General features: G+C 44.7%; 1 protein-coding gene across 1 annotated transcript in view; it reads left to right on the forward strand.

Moving 5' to 3' along the window:
• Positions 1-14,559, forward strand: part of GFPT2 (glutamine-fructose-6-phosphate transaminase 2) — a 45,400-nt gene that overhangs the window by 29,073 nt on the left and 1,768 nt on the right. Inside the window, 9 exon segments of the mRNA NM_001076883.1 lie at positions 2,516-2,679; positions 4,072-4,167; positions 4,247-4,344; positions 4,616-4,736; positions 7,367-7,524; positions 7,665-7,779; positions 10,573-10,700; positions 12,592-12,759; positions 13,806-13,967. Coding sequence (NP_001070351.1) covers positions 2,516-2,679; positions 4,072-4,167; positions 4,247-4,344; positions 4,616-4,736; positions 7,367-7,524; positions 7,665-7,779; positions 10,573-10,700; positions 12,592-12,759; positions 13,806-13,967 — 1,210 coding nt within the window.

The following is a 14,559-nucleotide window of genomic DNA, read 5'->3' on the forward strand; positions in this document are numbered from 1 at the left end:
TGACCCAGGAATTGAACTGGGGTCTCCTGCATTGCAGGCGGATTCTTTACCAGCTGAGCTACCAGGGCAGCCCTAAAATAAATTTAAATAAAAATAATTCAGAACCTATTTGGAAAAGACTGCAAAAACTTACCATGAGAAACAAGAAGAGATTTGAATAAAGGGAGAGATTATCACATTCCTTGGTAGGAAGGCTTAATATTATTATGAAGACATTAATTGGTTTACAGTTAATTTAATAATTTCAAATTATTTTTAAAGAAATTGACTCTTCTTAAATTAATCTGTAAATTCAATGCTGTCATTAAATCTCTGACATTCCTTTGTTTGTGTACGTTTTTGGAACTTAAAAAAGTGATTCTACAGTGTACTGTGTATAGATGAAAAAGTACATATTGGAAAATAAGAGTGGCGGAGGTGACCCTCTCGTATATGAAAGCATGCTGTGGCGCTCTCGTGACAACAGTGACCAGCATGCACTGTGCACTTACAGCTGGACACTGTGCAGAGGGCTTTACCAAGACTCTCCCGTGCAGTCGTCACGACAGGCCTCTGGAGAAGACACAGTGGTCACCTTCCATTTTGAAGTTGAGGAGCCCAGGACGGGCTTAGAGGGGTCATGTCTGTGCTGTCCAAGGCCACAGGCTGGTAAAAGACAGGGATGAGGACTCCACCTCAGGTCTAACTCCTGGACCTATAATCTTGATGACTCCCTATCCATTCTGTAAATTAAAACAATGATTATATTTAAACATGCAGATTATATGCACACGTAAATCAAACACACATATTAAGCCCTGTCTGAAGGAAAGTACAGTGTAAGCAGTATTTCTTTATTGGAGATTGAATCAGGCCATTTTTACTTCTTCCTCTTGTTGACTGTGTTTTCTGCTTTTTATTCAAAGAACATGTATTGTTTAAAATATTTTTTCTAGTGCAAGGGCTTTCCATACTACTTTATCTTTCTTCACTAGGATCTGGAAATGCCTCTCTTAGAGCCATAAACTTGATTGTTTTCTCTTTTTAACTTTGCACCAGAAGTTTTAAGTGCTCATTTTTCTGCACAGGGTACATATTGTGTAGCACTTGGTGGCATGAGTGTTTTTTTCTCTCATGGTCCTTCAAGTACCACCTTCATAGTGTTAAGTGTTAGTCGCTCAGTCATGTCTAACTCTTTGCAACCCCATGGACTATAGCCTGCCAGGCTAGACTGTCCATGGAATTCTCCAGGCAGGAATACTGGAGTGGGTAGCCATTCCCTTCTCCAGGGGATCTTCCTGACCCAGGGCTCTCCTGCATTTGCAGGCAAATTCTTTACTGTCTGAACCACCAGGAAAGCCCGCCTTCATGGCTTTTGCCGTATCTGTGTACCACCTGTACTGTTGATTACCTTTCTTTTTCATTTACCATCTCAAGGGAAAAATCATTATTACTTTCCACACAGAGAAAGTTAGTTTGAAAATAAACACAGTGACTGCACATTTCATTAATGGATAGATCTTATATTACTTTCCACACAGAGAAAGTTAGTTTAAAAATAAACACAGTGACTGCACATTTCATTAATGGATAGATCTTATAGTTACCTTTAAGTTCCCCCCCTTTGCTTGCATGCATGTGTATGTGTGTATAAGAGAAGTCATTTGTCCGAATGAGTTTCCCTCTAAATGGATTTTGTTGTGTGCCTCCTCCATGTTCTTCTGTATTTCCTGCAAACAGGAGTTTACAGGTATCTAGAAGCTTGATCATCAGGTTTGATTTTTTTTTTTTTTGGCAAGACTATTGAATAGGTAGTGTGTACTTCCATCAGAAGGCACTAAGTTTCATTGTCTTTTTGTAGTCTTGTTAAAATCCGCATCACCGGCCTCTTTCATCCATTATAAAGCAGCTCTCAGATTTTCATCTCTTCGTGTCAGTAGCCACTAATAGACCTTGATTAGGGCTATTAACAATTATAAGTTCATAATAAGTTGATTATTATAATTCTGTCAGTCCTTCTTTATTAGCTGTGTTTCCCCCCTATAAAGAGAAACTTGCCTTCTTAAAATGTGGTTATTCTGAAAGATAGATCATTTGGAAAGGCAAGATAAATGTTCATACTTTCCCTTTATGATTCAGAATAATGTGTTAGTTCTTGAACATTCTCCAAAGTTGACGTTGTTTGGATCCTGGTTTGAAGAAAACAATTATAAAAGGACATCTATGAGATTATTGGGGAAATTTGAACATACTGGATATTTGATGATATGGAGGAATAACTATTACTCTTAGACGTGATAATGGTATTTGAGTAGGATTACAAAATAATTCTTATCTTTTAGAGCTATAAGCCAAAAGGTTTACAGATGATTTGATGTCTGGGTCTGGCTTAAGGGGCGGGAGCTATGAATTAGTGTAAATATGGCATATCGTAAAGTGCAATTCAGTGCTACTGATACGGACCCACAATTGAGACGCAGTGAGTAAGTGTCAAGGGTGGGCCCTGTCTCTGACACCCATTTTTTCCTTGCTCCAGTGCTATCATAGAGCACACCAACCGGGTCATCTTCCTTGAGGATGATGACATTGCCGCAGTGGCTGATGGGAAACTCTCTATTCACCGGGTCAAGCGTTTGGCTAGTGATGACCCATCTCGAGCCATCCAGACCTTGCAGATGGAATTGCAGCAAATCATGAAAGGCAAGTGTCTTTTGAGAGTCCCTGTGCAGCAACCTCAGGGGCATGTACTCTGTGAGGGAGACTCTCTTCCCTATCCAGGGTGGGCACCACAGCCTTCCTGCCTGCCCTAAGCACTGGGGTGGGGCTGCAGGTGGTCTGTGGTTCATGCAGCTCAGGATTGTGGGGTGCCTGGCCTGGCTACTCCAAAGGGAACTTCTGACTGTGTTCAGGTACCAGGTCTTCCTGCTTGATCTGACCCCAGTCCATCAACTACCTCCCTTTAGAACTCTCTAGGACACATTCCTACAGGCCTGCAGTAACAGGAGACTGTGGACTACTCTCTCCTTGCCAGGGGAGCCCGTCTTCCTGCACCCACACTGGTCTTCCTGCACACTCTTCTCCACAGGTCCACCGGGGTAAACTTTTAAGAGCGTGAATCATACCCTCTTATCCTGCTGCATAAAGCCCTCCGATGGCTTCCCACTGCTCCTTGAATAAAACCCTCCCAGCAACAGCCCACAACCACCCACACCCAGCCGGGCACCACCTCATGCAACCCTTTCTCACTATGCCTCTGTCTGCCCATCCCGCCCTCCTCACCGTTGCTCAGACAAGTTGAATGCTTACTTACCTGCAGGGGGTACTCACTCAGCTTCTCACAGGACCAGCTTCTTTTAATCATTTCCCGTGAAACGTCACTCCCTCAGAGAGCCCTTCCCTGATCTGTATCTGCAGCGGCCCCTACCTATCCTCACTTGCTCTATTTGCTTCATGTCACTCTTTCTACAAGTCCTCTGCGGAGGGCAGCATTCAGAGATGCTGCAATGCTGGACATCATGCATCTGTTTGTCACAGAGGGCACTCCCAGCCCGTCTGCACACCTGTTGACAGGCATCAGGCATAACACCTGTCAGGAGGTCTGGGATAGTATCTGGTTTCATTCAGATCAGAGCCCTGGAAAAATGGTCTTTTTCAAAAGGTGTTTTTCTTTTTTGTTTCAGTACAGAAGTTAGGAGTGTATTTGGTTTTGAAAAGTGGTCTATTTCCTTAGACTTGCTTCATGTGCACTTTCCTAGGTAGGGGGGTAGTAGGAAGTAAAGCATCGTACTTTCTTGTGGCCTTGCTAAGAGGAGCATGGCCCAGGAAGGCCAGCCACGCATCTGTTGCTTACATCCCTCCCTCCCTCAAGCTGCAGGGTATGATATGCACACTGAAGACAGTAATCATGCCTGACCTGACTCATCACCATGAGTCTCAGATGGGACAATACCTGGAGATACCCTTCGTAATCTGTAGTGGCCTATATACGTGTCCCTGTGACTGCATAACAACTTTTCTTCTTGATTAAAAGCTAAGCAGTGGTAGTGTAACAAAATTAAAATTGACTCATCTTGTTGATGTTTGTTTGACCAGGTAACTTCAGTGCATTTATGCAAAAGGAGATATTTGAACAGCCAGAATCCGTTTTCAATACCATGAGAGGTCGAGTGAATTTTGAGACCAACACAGGTAATCCCTCATCCGAGCCCTAGGCCTATGCGTGGTCCCTGTGTTGTGTCAGCATTAATGCCCTGCGTGTGTCCTGCAGTGCTCCTGGGTGGCTTGAAAGACCACTTGAAGGAGATCAGACGATGCCGACGGCTCATTGTGATTGGCTGTGGGACCAGCTACCACGCCGCTGTGGCCGTAAGTGCGACAGGCTGGACCCTCGACAGTGCCTGGGAGGCAGTGTCGGCTAGGGCAAGATGAGTCTTAGATCCTGTCCTGTGTCTGGGCTTCCAAATTCGTTGCCATGAGCCAGTATGAGAACTGGCGTGGAGCCCTTTCTCCTGCAGTTTGGCGTGTGAATGCCTGAATTTCCCTGCCCACCTGTACGCAGTGGTGTCTTAGAAGCTCAGCTGTCTTTGTCCCTGTAGTGTCCATAACTGACTTTAGTTCCCTTTTTTGTTGGCTTTAGACGCGGCAAGTTTTGGAGGAACTGACCGAGCTCCCCGTGATGGTTGAACTTGCTAGTGATTTTCTGGACAGGAACACACCTGTGTTCAGGGATGACGTTTGCTTTTTCATAAGCCAGTCAGGTAAGGGTTGTGGTTTTCAGTAGCTCACCTCAGGACTCTGTCCTCTCGGTGAGGCACTGCACAGCTCCTCGCCTCCTCCATCCAGCGACATTCTCTGCACACAGATTGTGTGCCACATACTCTGAGGCACAGGGTCATTTAACCCTCAGAGCCATCAACTGCTGTCCCATTTTATGAGGAGGGCCATGCAGCAAAGTTTTTCCTTCTCCTGACATTCCAAGTCCAGGACTTAAGAGCCTCCTCACTGAGGTACTCATAAATGTGTGCTGGGTTTAAATTAGAGGAAAGTTTCATCATGCTACTGGTTGATCGTACCTTTAAGAACTGTTTGGGCACCAGCAATCCAGCAGTAGGAGGCATAGACACTGTTCACATGTAGAGAGTCCAGACTACCCTCTCCCAGCTCAGGAAACCCTGTCTGGGTGCCTTTCTAACATTCTGGAGCGTTTGCTCCAGCTCAAGGCAGGACAGGGGGTCAGAGAGGTGATCCACAGCCATGTGCTTGGAACTCATATGCATGAGCTCTGGGAAAATTCTTATAACACTTAACTATGCAGAATTCCAAACCTTTATAGAAGAAAGACACATGAGGAAGCGCCTAGGCTAAGCAGTTATGTTATGAAATACCTCACCCATTTTGTATTATCAAAGCCACTTTAACCTCTCCCTTTCATTAGGTTATTTAAAAGTCAATATCAAACATGTTATTTTATCCATAAATATTTCAAAACGTATCTATAAATGATAAAAGAAAAAATATAGCACCAGTGTCATTATCACAACTGCAGCATTAACAGAATGCCCTCGTATCTTTTTATGCTGTTTTCAGTTTGAATTTTTAATAGTATTTCCATTTCAGTGACAAGCTAAGAAAAACTAATGCTGACATACCCACTATCTAGCTGACCACCTCGTTCCCAGGTGCTGCCCTCTAACTTCAGTTGCCACTTACCTTTGGGTTTATAATTCTGTCAGAGCCTAAAAATGTTTCGTGAATTGGTGGGAGCCACTAACCAAAGAATGGAGGTGCATTTAATGTGGAAATAATGCAGTTTTACCTTATGAGTGACTTCATAGAAGGGGGTTAAAGTTTCATTTTGTTTAGCTCTTTACATTAAAATTTTTTAAACTATCAAAAATGGGGACACTGATGAATATAGATCTGTCCCCAGCTCCCAGCCCTGGCCCCCACTGGTGCTGAGAAAGGGCCATGTGGCCCATTGTGCTAGATGCAAGTCTGAGTGGAAACAGGAGAGGAGCAGTGGGCCGCAGTTCCAGCCAGCACTGGAACAAAGTCAGGGCAGCAGAGCCAAGAGTGGTGGCTGTGTGGACACTGAATGTTTGATTTTATGTTCTGCATCATGTCTAATTTCACTTGAGTTCTTTAGGACTTACCAACAGGGACTTCTTGCCAGTTTATTCATGAACCTATTTAAATTTTTTTTTTTCAATAAAAATAATTTGAGTCCACACTCGGAGGCTACAAGAAATGTTTTCCTTTAAAACAAGATCTGTTTGAGAAGCACTATTTAGGAGCATTCTTGCTTTTTAAATATTAAATTTCAGCCCATTCTGAATGAGGTCGTTTAGAGTCCAAAAAAGAATACTGGGAGCCAGGCCCAAGCCAGGCCTACTCCATCACCCACAGCTAATTGGCCTTGATCAAGTGAAGCATTGATTTCCTCCGTCTCTGAACACCTCATCCTAAAAGGGAAATGGAGATGATGCCTCCCATCAGGGAGGAGTTGTCATGAGAATTCAGTGAGACAGTGGATGAGAAACTACTTGTCACATAAATAGTAGCAAAATCTTGAATCTGAGAATCCACCAGGGCACAAGGCCAGACAGAGTGGGTTAAATAGGAAATGGGAAGTGAGATAACAAGAGTAAGTATAAACCACTCTGTCTTACAATTCAAGAAAAATTAGAGAAGACCAGGGACAAGAGAGTCTTAAGCCATTTTTAGAAAAACATGTCTCACATATTTTTCATGAAAACCTCAATTATGGAATTTAAATGTTCTGTTTAACATTCAATCACACACAAACTTTTAATAAATTCCTTCCAAGTTAGTTCCACTTACGAATCAGCTTTCATCTTCTAATTACAGAAATGATCACAGTAAACCACATTAACTGCATTACTAAACACCCAAGTGATCAAGTGATTCCCATCTGCCTCTGTGGTTGCGGTCCCCATGTGGAGGCCCCATCCAGTTGAATAATTTACCAATTTTCGTGAGAAAGGTTTTAACATCCCTAGAACATGCACTTCACACTAAAGGGTAAAATGAGAAGTGATAAATTAATTTCAAACTTTGAATCCAAATCCCCACGAATGTTTTATTTCCTATTTACTTTTAAGTCTAAAGAATTCTCCTTTTTTCAAGATCTAAGTGCTAATTGTGTCTCTGGCATTAGCAACCCTTAAATAAAGAACATCTTACATTAAAAAAGAGAGAGAATCAACTAGAAAAAATTATTGAGCACACATTTTCCATTCTAAGCACACACAAACTGTGTCTGGGCACCAATTTCTGCCTGAGAGCCAGAAGTAAATGAGTCAGGGGTGGAGGTTAAGGCTGGCAGAGCCACATAGCTGTGAACTGAAAAGAAGGACCTGTGTTGCAGGGGAGACTGCAGACACCCTCCTGGCACTGCGCTACTGCAAGGACCGCCGAGCTCTGACCGTGGGCGTCACCAACACCGTGGGCAGCTCCATCTCCCGCGAGACGGACTGCGGCGTCCACATCAACGCAGGGCCGGAGATCGGTGTGGCCAGCACTAAGGTAGGAGCCACGTGGGCACCCACGGGAGGGCCTCCGCTGGGTGGGTGGTTCTGGAGGGGAGCCCCGGGATCTGTCTCATCTTGAGTGGTCACCACATGCACATCGCCCGAGTTCTGCCAGCACCACTGTTCTGTCCTCAGGCTTACACCAGTCAGTTCATCTCCTTGGTGATGTTTGGTTTGATGATGTCTGAAGACCGCATTTCACTGCAAAACAGAAGGCGAGAGATCATCCATGGCCTGAAATCTCTACCCGGTATGTTCCAGAGCTCACCTGCACATTGTCAAATCCTGTAGACTGTTCCTGGCTGCTCCTTTGCCTGACTCTCTGCATAAATGATACTGTTAATCATTCCTTTCTCCTCAAAACTTCTCCTTACTGCTAAACTCCTGTAGCAGCCCCTCACTGGGCCAAGATTCCAGTCCACACTTGTCCTCAGGCTGCGGAGCCCTGCACGCTGGGCCCCTGTGCCTCTGACCCATTCCAGCTCCTTTCCTCTCCGGGGCCTCCCTCACCAACCTTCTGGTCTGAAGCAATGCTGAGCGCTTTTTACCAGAAGACATTTGTCCTGGCTCTTTCTTCTACCAAAACCCTCTTCCTCCAGCTCTTCATATGACAAACAGCTCCCGTCACCCAAGTCTTAGCTCAAAAATCACCTCCTGAGACCCTCCTTGGCAACCCTAATAGGGGCCTTAATCCCTGCTTGCTGCTGCTGCTGCTTAGTCAATCAGTCATGTCCAACTCTGTGCAACCCCATGGATTGTATCTTACCAGGCTCCTTGGTGCATGGAATTCTTCAGGCAAGAGTACTGGAGTTGGTTGCCATGCCCTCCTCCAGGGGATTTTCTCAACCCAGCAATTGAACCAGGTCTCCTGCATTGCAGGCAGAATCTTTACCACTGAGCCACCAAGGAAGCCCAATCCCCTGCTTAGCTCTCTATAAAACAGGAGCCCATTTCTTTTCTTTATATCACATGCCATGATTTGAAATTGCCTGTTCTTCTGTGTATTGACCTGTCTTCCCCAGCCGTGTCAACTTAGCGAGCACCAACCCTATCTGTCAGAGTCACTGCTGGTTTCCAGGTGTCCAGCCAGGGCAGACAATCAGTAGTTGCTCAGGAAACACACAAGGAGTGAATGGCCCCAAGGCTCTTCTGGGTGGAGCCATTCCCAGTCTTACTAGAGTTTCTTCTGGAACCAAGGGCAAAGAGAAGGCAGTGAGGGAAAACCACTGGGTAACCATGCAAGGCCTCAGGGTCTGAATCTGACCAAGACAACATGCTAAAAATTTTCTTTTATTAACAAGAAATAAAAAATTTTCTTTTATTAAATTTTTATTAAAATTTTCTTTATTACCAAGAAAAGTGTTTTAACTTTAAGCCAGGTAATAGTCCTGCAAGAACAGGACTCTCTTCTGGTAAGTGGGCAGTTATCAAGATGTGACCCAAAGATCCTGGGGGCATAGAAGACCCTTTCAGTGAAAACTATTTTTGTAGTAATGAGGTTTTTATGGTAAAGAGGACGCTTTGCTTCCTCACTGTGTGGACACCTGCAGTGGCCCTGGTGGCCACCACTGGTACTCTTAGCAGAGTCTTCAGGGCCGAGGCAGCACAACGTTCTCATGACCAAAATGCAACAGCTTCACTTAGGGGTGTCTCTGATTATGTGGCAAAATGCATTAATCTTACTAAATTGTAACACTTTTTAGTATTCTGTGTGACAAATAGGAGGTATGTAGCAAGTGCTTCTGCTGCACCCTGAAGTCTGATGGTGGGTCCAGAGGAAAGCACCCTGTGGTTGACTGAGTAGCAAGCTGAGTTGGTACTTGGCAGACATTTTCTCAAAAGTGAACCGAGTTAGCCCCAAACTTCGAGAAAAGCTGATGATAGTATCCATTGCCGATGATAACCTTTGAGCTTTCAACCAAAACAGTATCTGGAAAACTTGTAGCTGTCAGCTCGAGTGTGATGGCCTCCCAATACTCAAAAACATCTCTGATACGCCCACTGTGATTTTAACAAGTCTTATTTAAAAAAAAAAAAAATTTTGTAACGCATGTGTCCATTTTTGGAAGATTTGAATAACCCAGTGAACCAATATTTTGCAAATGGCCAATGCAGTGTTGCAAAATTATGCACATGTAAAAGATCCATTTAAGTAAGTACACAATAGACTAATACATTTTAAGTTGACAAAGTAGGAAATTTTTATTAATATGATCTCCCATTTAAGAGATTGTCACTTCTTAAGTTTGTTGTAATATCAAAGACATTCACAATTATTTGAAAAAGTTATTTAAATACTCGTTCTCCAACTACAAATTTGTGAGGCCAGATTTTCTTAAACCAAAAAACATATTGCAATGGATTGAGTGAGGAAACAGATAAGAGAATCTGTCTTCTATGAAAAAGTCAGGCATTAAGGATTTACAGAAATGTAAAACAGTGCCACTCTGCTCACTGTTTGTTTGTTTGTTTGTTTTAATTTCATGCTTAAATCGTTACTTATAAATGAGTGAGTAACTAATTTTCTCAGTTTCTAATCTGGTAAATATTGATAGATAAAACCCACAAAAATAAAGGCTCTTAGAAATTCACAATAAATTTTAAGATTATAAAGGAATCCTGAGACCAAAGAGTTTGAGAAGTGCTGGTCCATCTCACACAGGCTTTTTCCAGACACAGCACATGGCCAGATGAGGGGTGTTAATCTGGAGTGTCAGCTCTGGCTGGCCAGCTGGAGGTTTAGCCTCACTGATCCTCTGTTGTCTTGCCTGTAAAATGGAGCAAGAAATAACACTTCGCTGCTTACCTTCTGTGCTCAGGAAAATATGAGCACAAATATGAACCACCATCACAATAAAATCCTAGCCAATAACACAAGCTGTTTCCCATAATCTGCATTTAATTTTTTTTTAATGCAAGGGAGACAAGCGTGTAACCGATGTGAGTTCGGAAGCCTTGTCTTATACACCGTGACTTTTCTTTGTGAATCTTGCTTTATAATTGGTGTGACTGGCTCTCCCCCTCTGCTGTGTGCCTGACTTAGAGCTGATCAAGGAGGTGCTGTCCCTGGATGAGAAGATCCACGACCTGGCCCTGGAGCTCTACACACAAAGGTCACTTCTGGTCATGGGGCGAGGCTACAACTATGCCACATGCCTGGAAGGAGCCCTGGTGAGCACCCTCTGCCCAACCCCCTCCTCCACTGGCCCCTGAGTGAGGGCAGGTGCGGGAGACACCCCAGGAAACCCACAGGAAGGAGGAAGGGCGTTGGGCTGGGAGGGCATCGCTCTCTGACCCAGTGTTCCAGCCCTGCTGACATGGAGATGCAGGCTCCTAGTCTCCTGCAGAGAGGGGCTGGGTTCCCGAGAGCCCTGGGGTGTTCGCCTGCACCAGGCGCTATCTGGGATAGCCCATTCATACCTCATGAGCATCTTCTGAGAGACTGGCAGTTATTGTTCACATTTGACCCAGGAGGAAATTGAGCCTCCAAAAAATTCACCTTGCTCAAGATTACATAGTAGAAGTGATCAACATAAAATTCAAACTCAGTTTAAAAAAAAAAATTTGCTTTTTTCTATTACCACAAGAAGTCTGTGTGGGAGGATTTGGGCACACCAGAACTGCAGGGTAAAGTCTCTACACAGTTTCCCCTGTTACTCCTCAATCTGCTGAGGTGAGGTGAGATCCTGCAGGAGATAGCATAGAAAGCCCTGCGTTTTTTTATATCAATGACTGGCTGTTTTGCCCACTGCAGCAATAAAGATGTGGCTTGAGAGAAAGCTGATGGAGTAGGGGCAAAATACCAGGACCACAGGGCTACTAAGAGGGCGGAAGGAGATGTACAGAGACCCGAGCCTAGAGCTTGCCTTACTCACTATCCACTTGCTGTTTACGGATCAGATGATCAAGCAAGGTAAATTGGAGACAGTGTCAGAAGTGTGGCAGCATCTATAACTCAGCTAGACTCCCCTCCTCTCCCTGTGGGAGCAACTGCCTATACCCCCCACCACCCCCATTTGGAAGAATGACGCCACCAGTGGGAAACAGAGTATTATAGGAGGCAGGGCGTTGGGGTGCGGTGCTAGCCCTGAGTTGCCAGACTGCAGGAAGCTTCAGCTCCCACATCCTTCCAGTGCAGATTCTGGCACCTGTGAGGGGCCAAGTACACAGCTTCTCAGGAGCAATAGACTTAATGCTCGGGTGGGGCACCCTCTTGGTACCCCACAGCCATGCCTCTGCTGTCTCTTGTGGGGTGCTCAGCTGCAGCTCCTGAGTGTGCTGGTGAAAGATGCATATTCAACTGTGTCTCCAAGTTAGTCCTGGAGGAAAGAAAGAAGCTTTTACACTGCTGCTGGCACAAGTCTGTGGCCCCTCTGTGGTATCTTGGGTACAGTACTTCCGCCGTCTGCAGCATCCAGAGCGGAGCCGCACTTCTGACAATGTTTCCCTGACCCAAGTAGTTCTAGGGGAGTTGAGCAATGTTTTCTTCGACACTCTCACTAGTTCAATGACGTGGGTTTAATAGTAACTGAAAAAAAAAAGGATCTCTCTAAACATAGGGGGAAAACTCCATTAACACCCCAGTGTGTGTCATTTTGCTTGATAGTTAAGTTGGAGCAACACTTTAGAAGTTATTAATCATCTAGAATTGAGGGATTGGTTAATCAGATAATTAAATGAAGGTGTAGAATACAATGCCATCATTACAAACTATGACTGTTAGGGAAACCATGGGGCTGGCTCAAAAGGGAAGGGGACAAGCTAGACTGATACTGACTTGCCCATCATGGTGGGGGCAGGGTGGCTGTGCCCCAGAGCTCGACTGAGGACACAAGCTGTGTGCTGGGCTTTGTGCATGCGCTAGGCAGCAGGTAACCCTCTTCCCTGGGCCTGGCCTCACTGGCTACCCTCAGTACCACTGACCACTCCAGTATGTGCATCTGCCTTGTGGGCCTCAGCTCTCTGCTCCCTGGATCATCCTTCCCCTGGCTTCCCTTTCTCCCCACTGGATGATCTGCTCCCATTAGTAGCATGACACTGATTCCGCCTCATGTTTCCCCAGAAAATTAAAGAGATAACCTACATGCACTCAGAAGGCATCCTGGCTGGAGAGTTGAAGCACGGCCCCCTGGCGCTGATTGATAAGCAGATGCCTGTCATCATGGTCATCATGAAGGATCCTTGCTTTGCCAAATGCCAGAACGCCCTGCAGCAGGTCACAGCCCGCCAGGTGAGGGCCCTCCGGCAGGCTGGGTCACTTCTCTCCTGTTCTCTTACACTCATGCCCACCTCACCCACTGTTGGCCAGCACCAGCAATGAGTATTCGTTCCTACTGGTGAGCAGGTGTGAGCACATACTTCAGGGGTCCCTCGTGCATGGTACACATTCAGAAAGGGACTGGCCAGCCTGCAGCCATGCCCACAGAAACTCCTAGATGAGGCCCAGTGATCCAGATGACCTGGGGGTTCCTGGATCCGAGACATGAGACCAAAGGAGGTCTGTTGGAGATCCCTGGGGGCAGTTCTGATATTGGCCACCCAGAGTTAGATTTCACAGGTGAAGGGCTCTGTCCTCCACAAGACCACCCTCACGTCAGCCACCAACTGCAGTCTTTCAGCTTCCCAGCCCACCCACATTTCTGACCAACTGGATCCAAATTCAGGAGTTTCCATTACTGAAAACGCCCCCCATCCCCAGTTGCAGTAATCTGCTAGACTTTGGAAAACACAGGCTGTTTCCTCTGCCCTGAACAGTCTTCCCACCTTTCTTCAAGCCGTTGGCCTCTCATCATTCAGGTCTCAATACAAATGCCTCCTTTTCAGAGAACTTCTCGAACCTTCCCACTGTCTCCCAATCTTGTTACTGGGTTTTACTGCCTTGGTGACATTTATCTGAAATTCACTGCTATTTATTGGTTTGCTTATTGACATTTTTGTTTTCCTACCACTTGACTATGAGCCCCTTGAGTAAGGGGTAAGAACTGCTGCTCTTTGCAAGGCACACTGAAGCCACTCAATAAACGGGTGCTGAATTAATGCAGCAGGAGACTGCCCCACCACCACAACCATGGAAGCATAGGAACCTTTTTGACAAAAGCCTCCAAATTCTTTGACCTTTACACAAATCAGATACATCACCTGACTCATAACTCCAGTAAAGACAAAAGATCACAATATTATTATTGCAATATGTTGATCTTAGAAACTCTGCTGTGTGTGACGGATTGCTCCTTTCAGAGATAACCTGCATCTTGTGATCACATTTTTCTGTCTTAGGGTCGCCCGATTATACTGTGCTCCAAGGACGACACTGAAAGCTCCAAGTTTGCATATAAAACGATCGAGCTGCCCCACACCGTAGACTGCCTGCAGGGCATCCTGAGTGTGATTCCACTGCAGCTCCTCTCCTTCCACCTGGCTGTACTCCGAGGATATGACGTATGTCTAAAAATTGCACCTCATCCAGCAAAGGGGAGAGACATAATCCCAGAGTTCCATTTGGTTCTTAAATACTTACTGGGTATAAATATTCATAAGGGAAATATTTTCATTCAAAATAATTTTTTAAAGTAACTTATACCCCCTGAAAACAACGACAGGAACTGCAAGATGTGTAAAGACCATATTAAACCATAAGCTCCTCACCCAGAGGCAATTTGATGAGAAAATTTAATATTTTATTTTGGTCTTTTCCTTGTGCCTGTAAATTTTTAAAGATTTTTTGAGATAATATCAAGGATGAAATTTCACAACTTTCTTTTTAATACAAGTGTATACAACACAGTACAAGTTCTCAGATCTTGAACTTGTAAGCAGCATTTGATCATTGCACAATATTCCACCACAGTCTTATAACATAGATTTTAACAATGACTTAACCAGTCTTCTGTTGTTTAAACTGTTTCTAATCTTTTGGAATATCTGCATAAATAACAATTGCAGTGAATTATCTTTGTGCATATATATATATCTTCCTCCCATATTAGAAGGTTTATCCTCAGTCTAGCAAATCATTCAACATTTTGGGATT

This window comes from Bos taurus, chromosome 7 (assembly GCF_002263795.3).
Source record: "Bos taurus isolate L1 Dominette 01449 registration number 42190680 breed Hereford chromosome 7, ARS-UCD2.0, whole genome shotgun sequence".
In the NCBI taxonomy this organism is placed as follows: Eukaryota; Metazoa; Chordata; class Mammalia; order Artiodactyla; family Bovidae; genus Bos; species Bos taurus.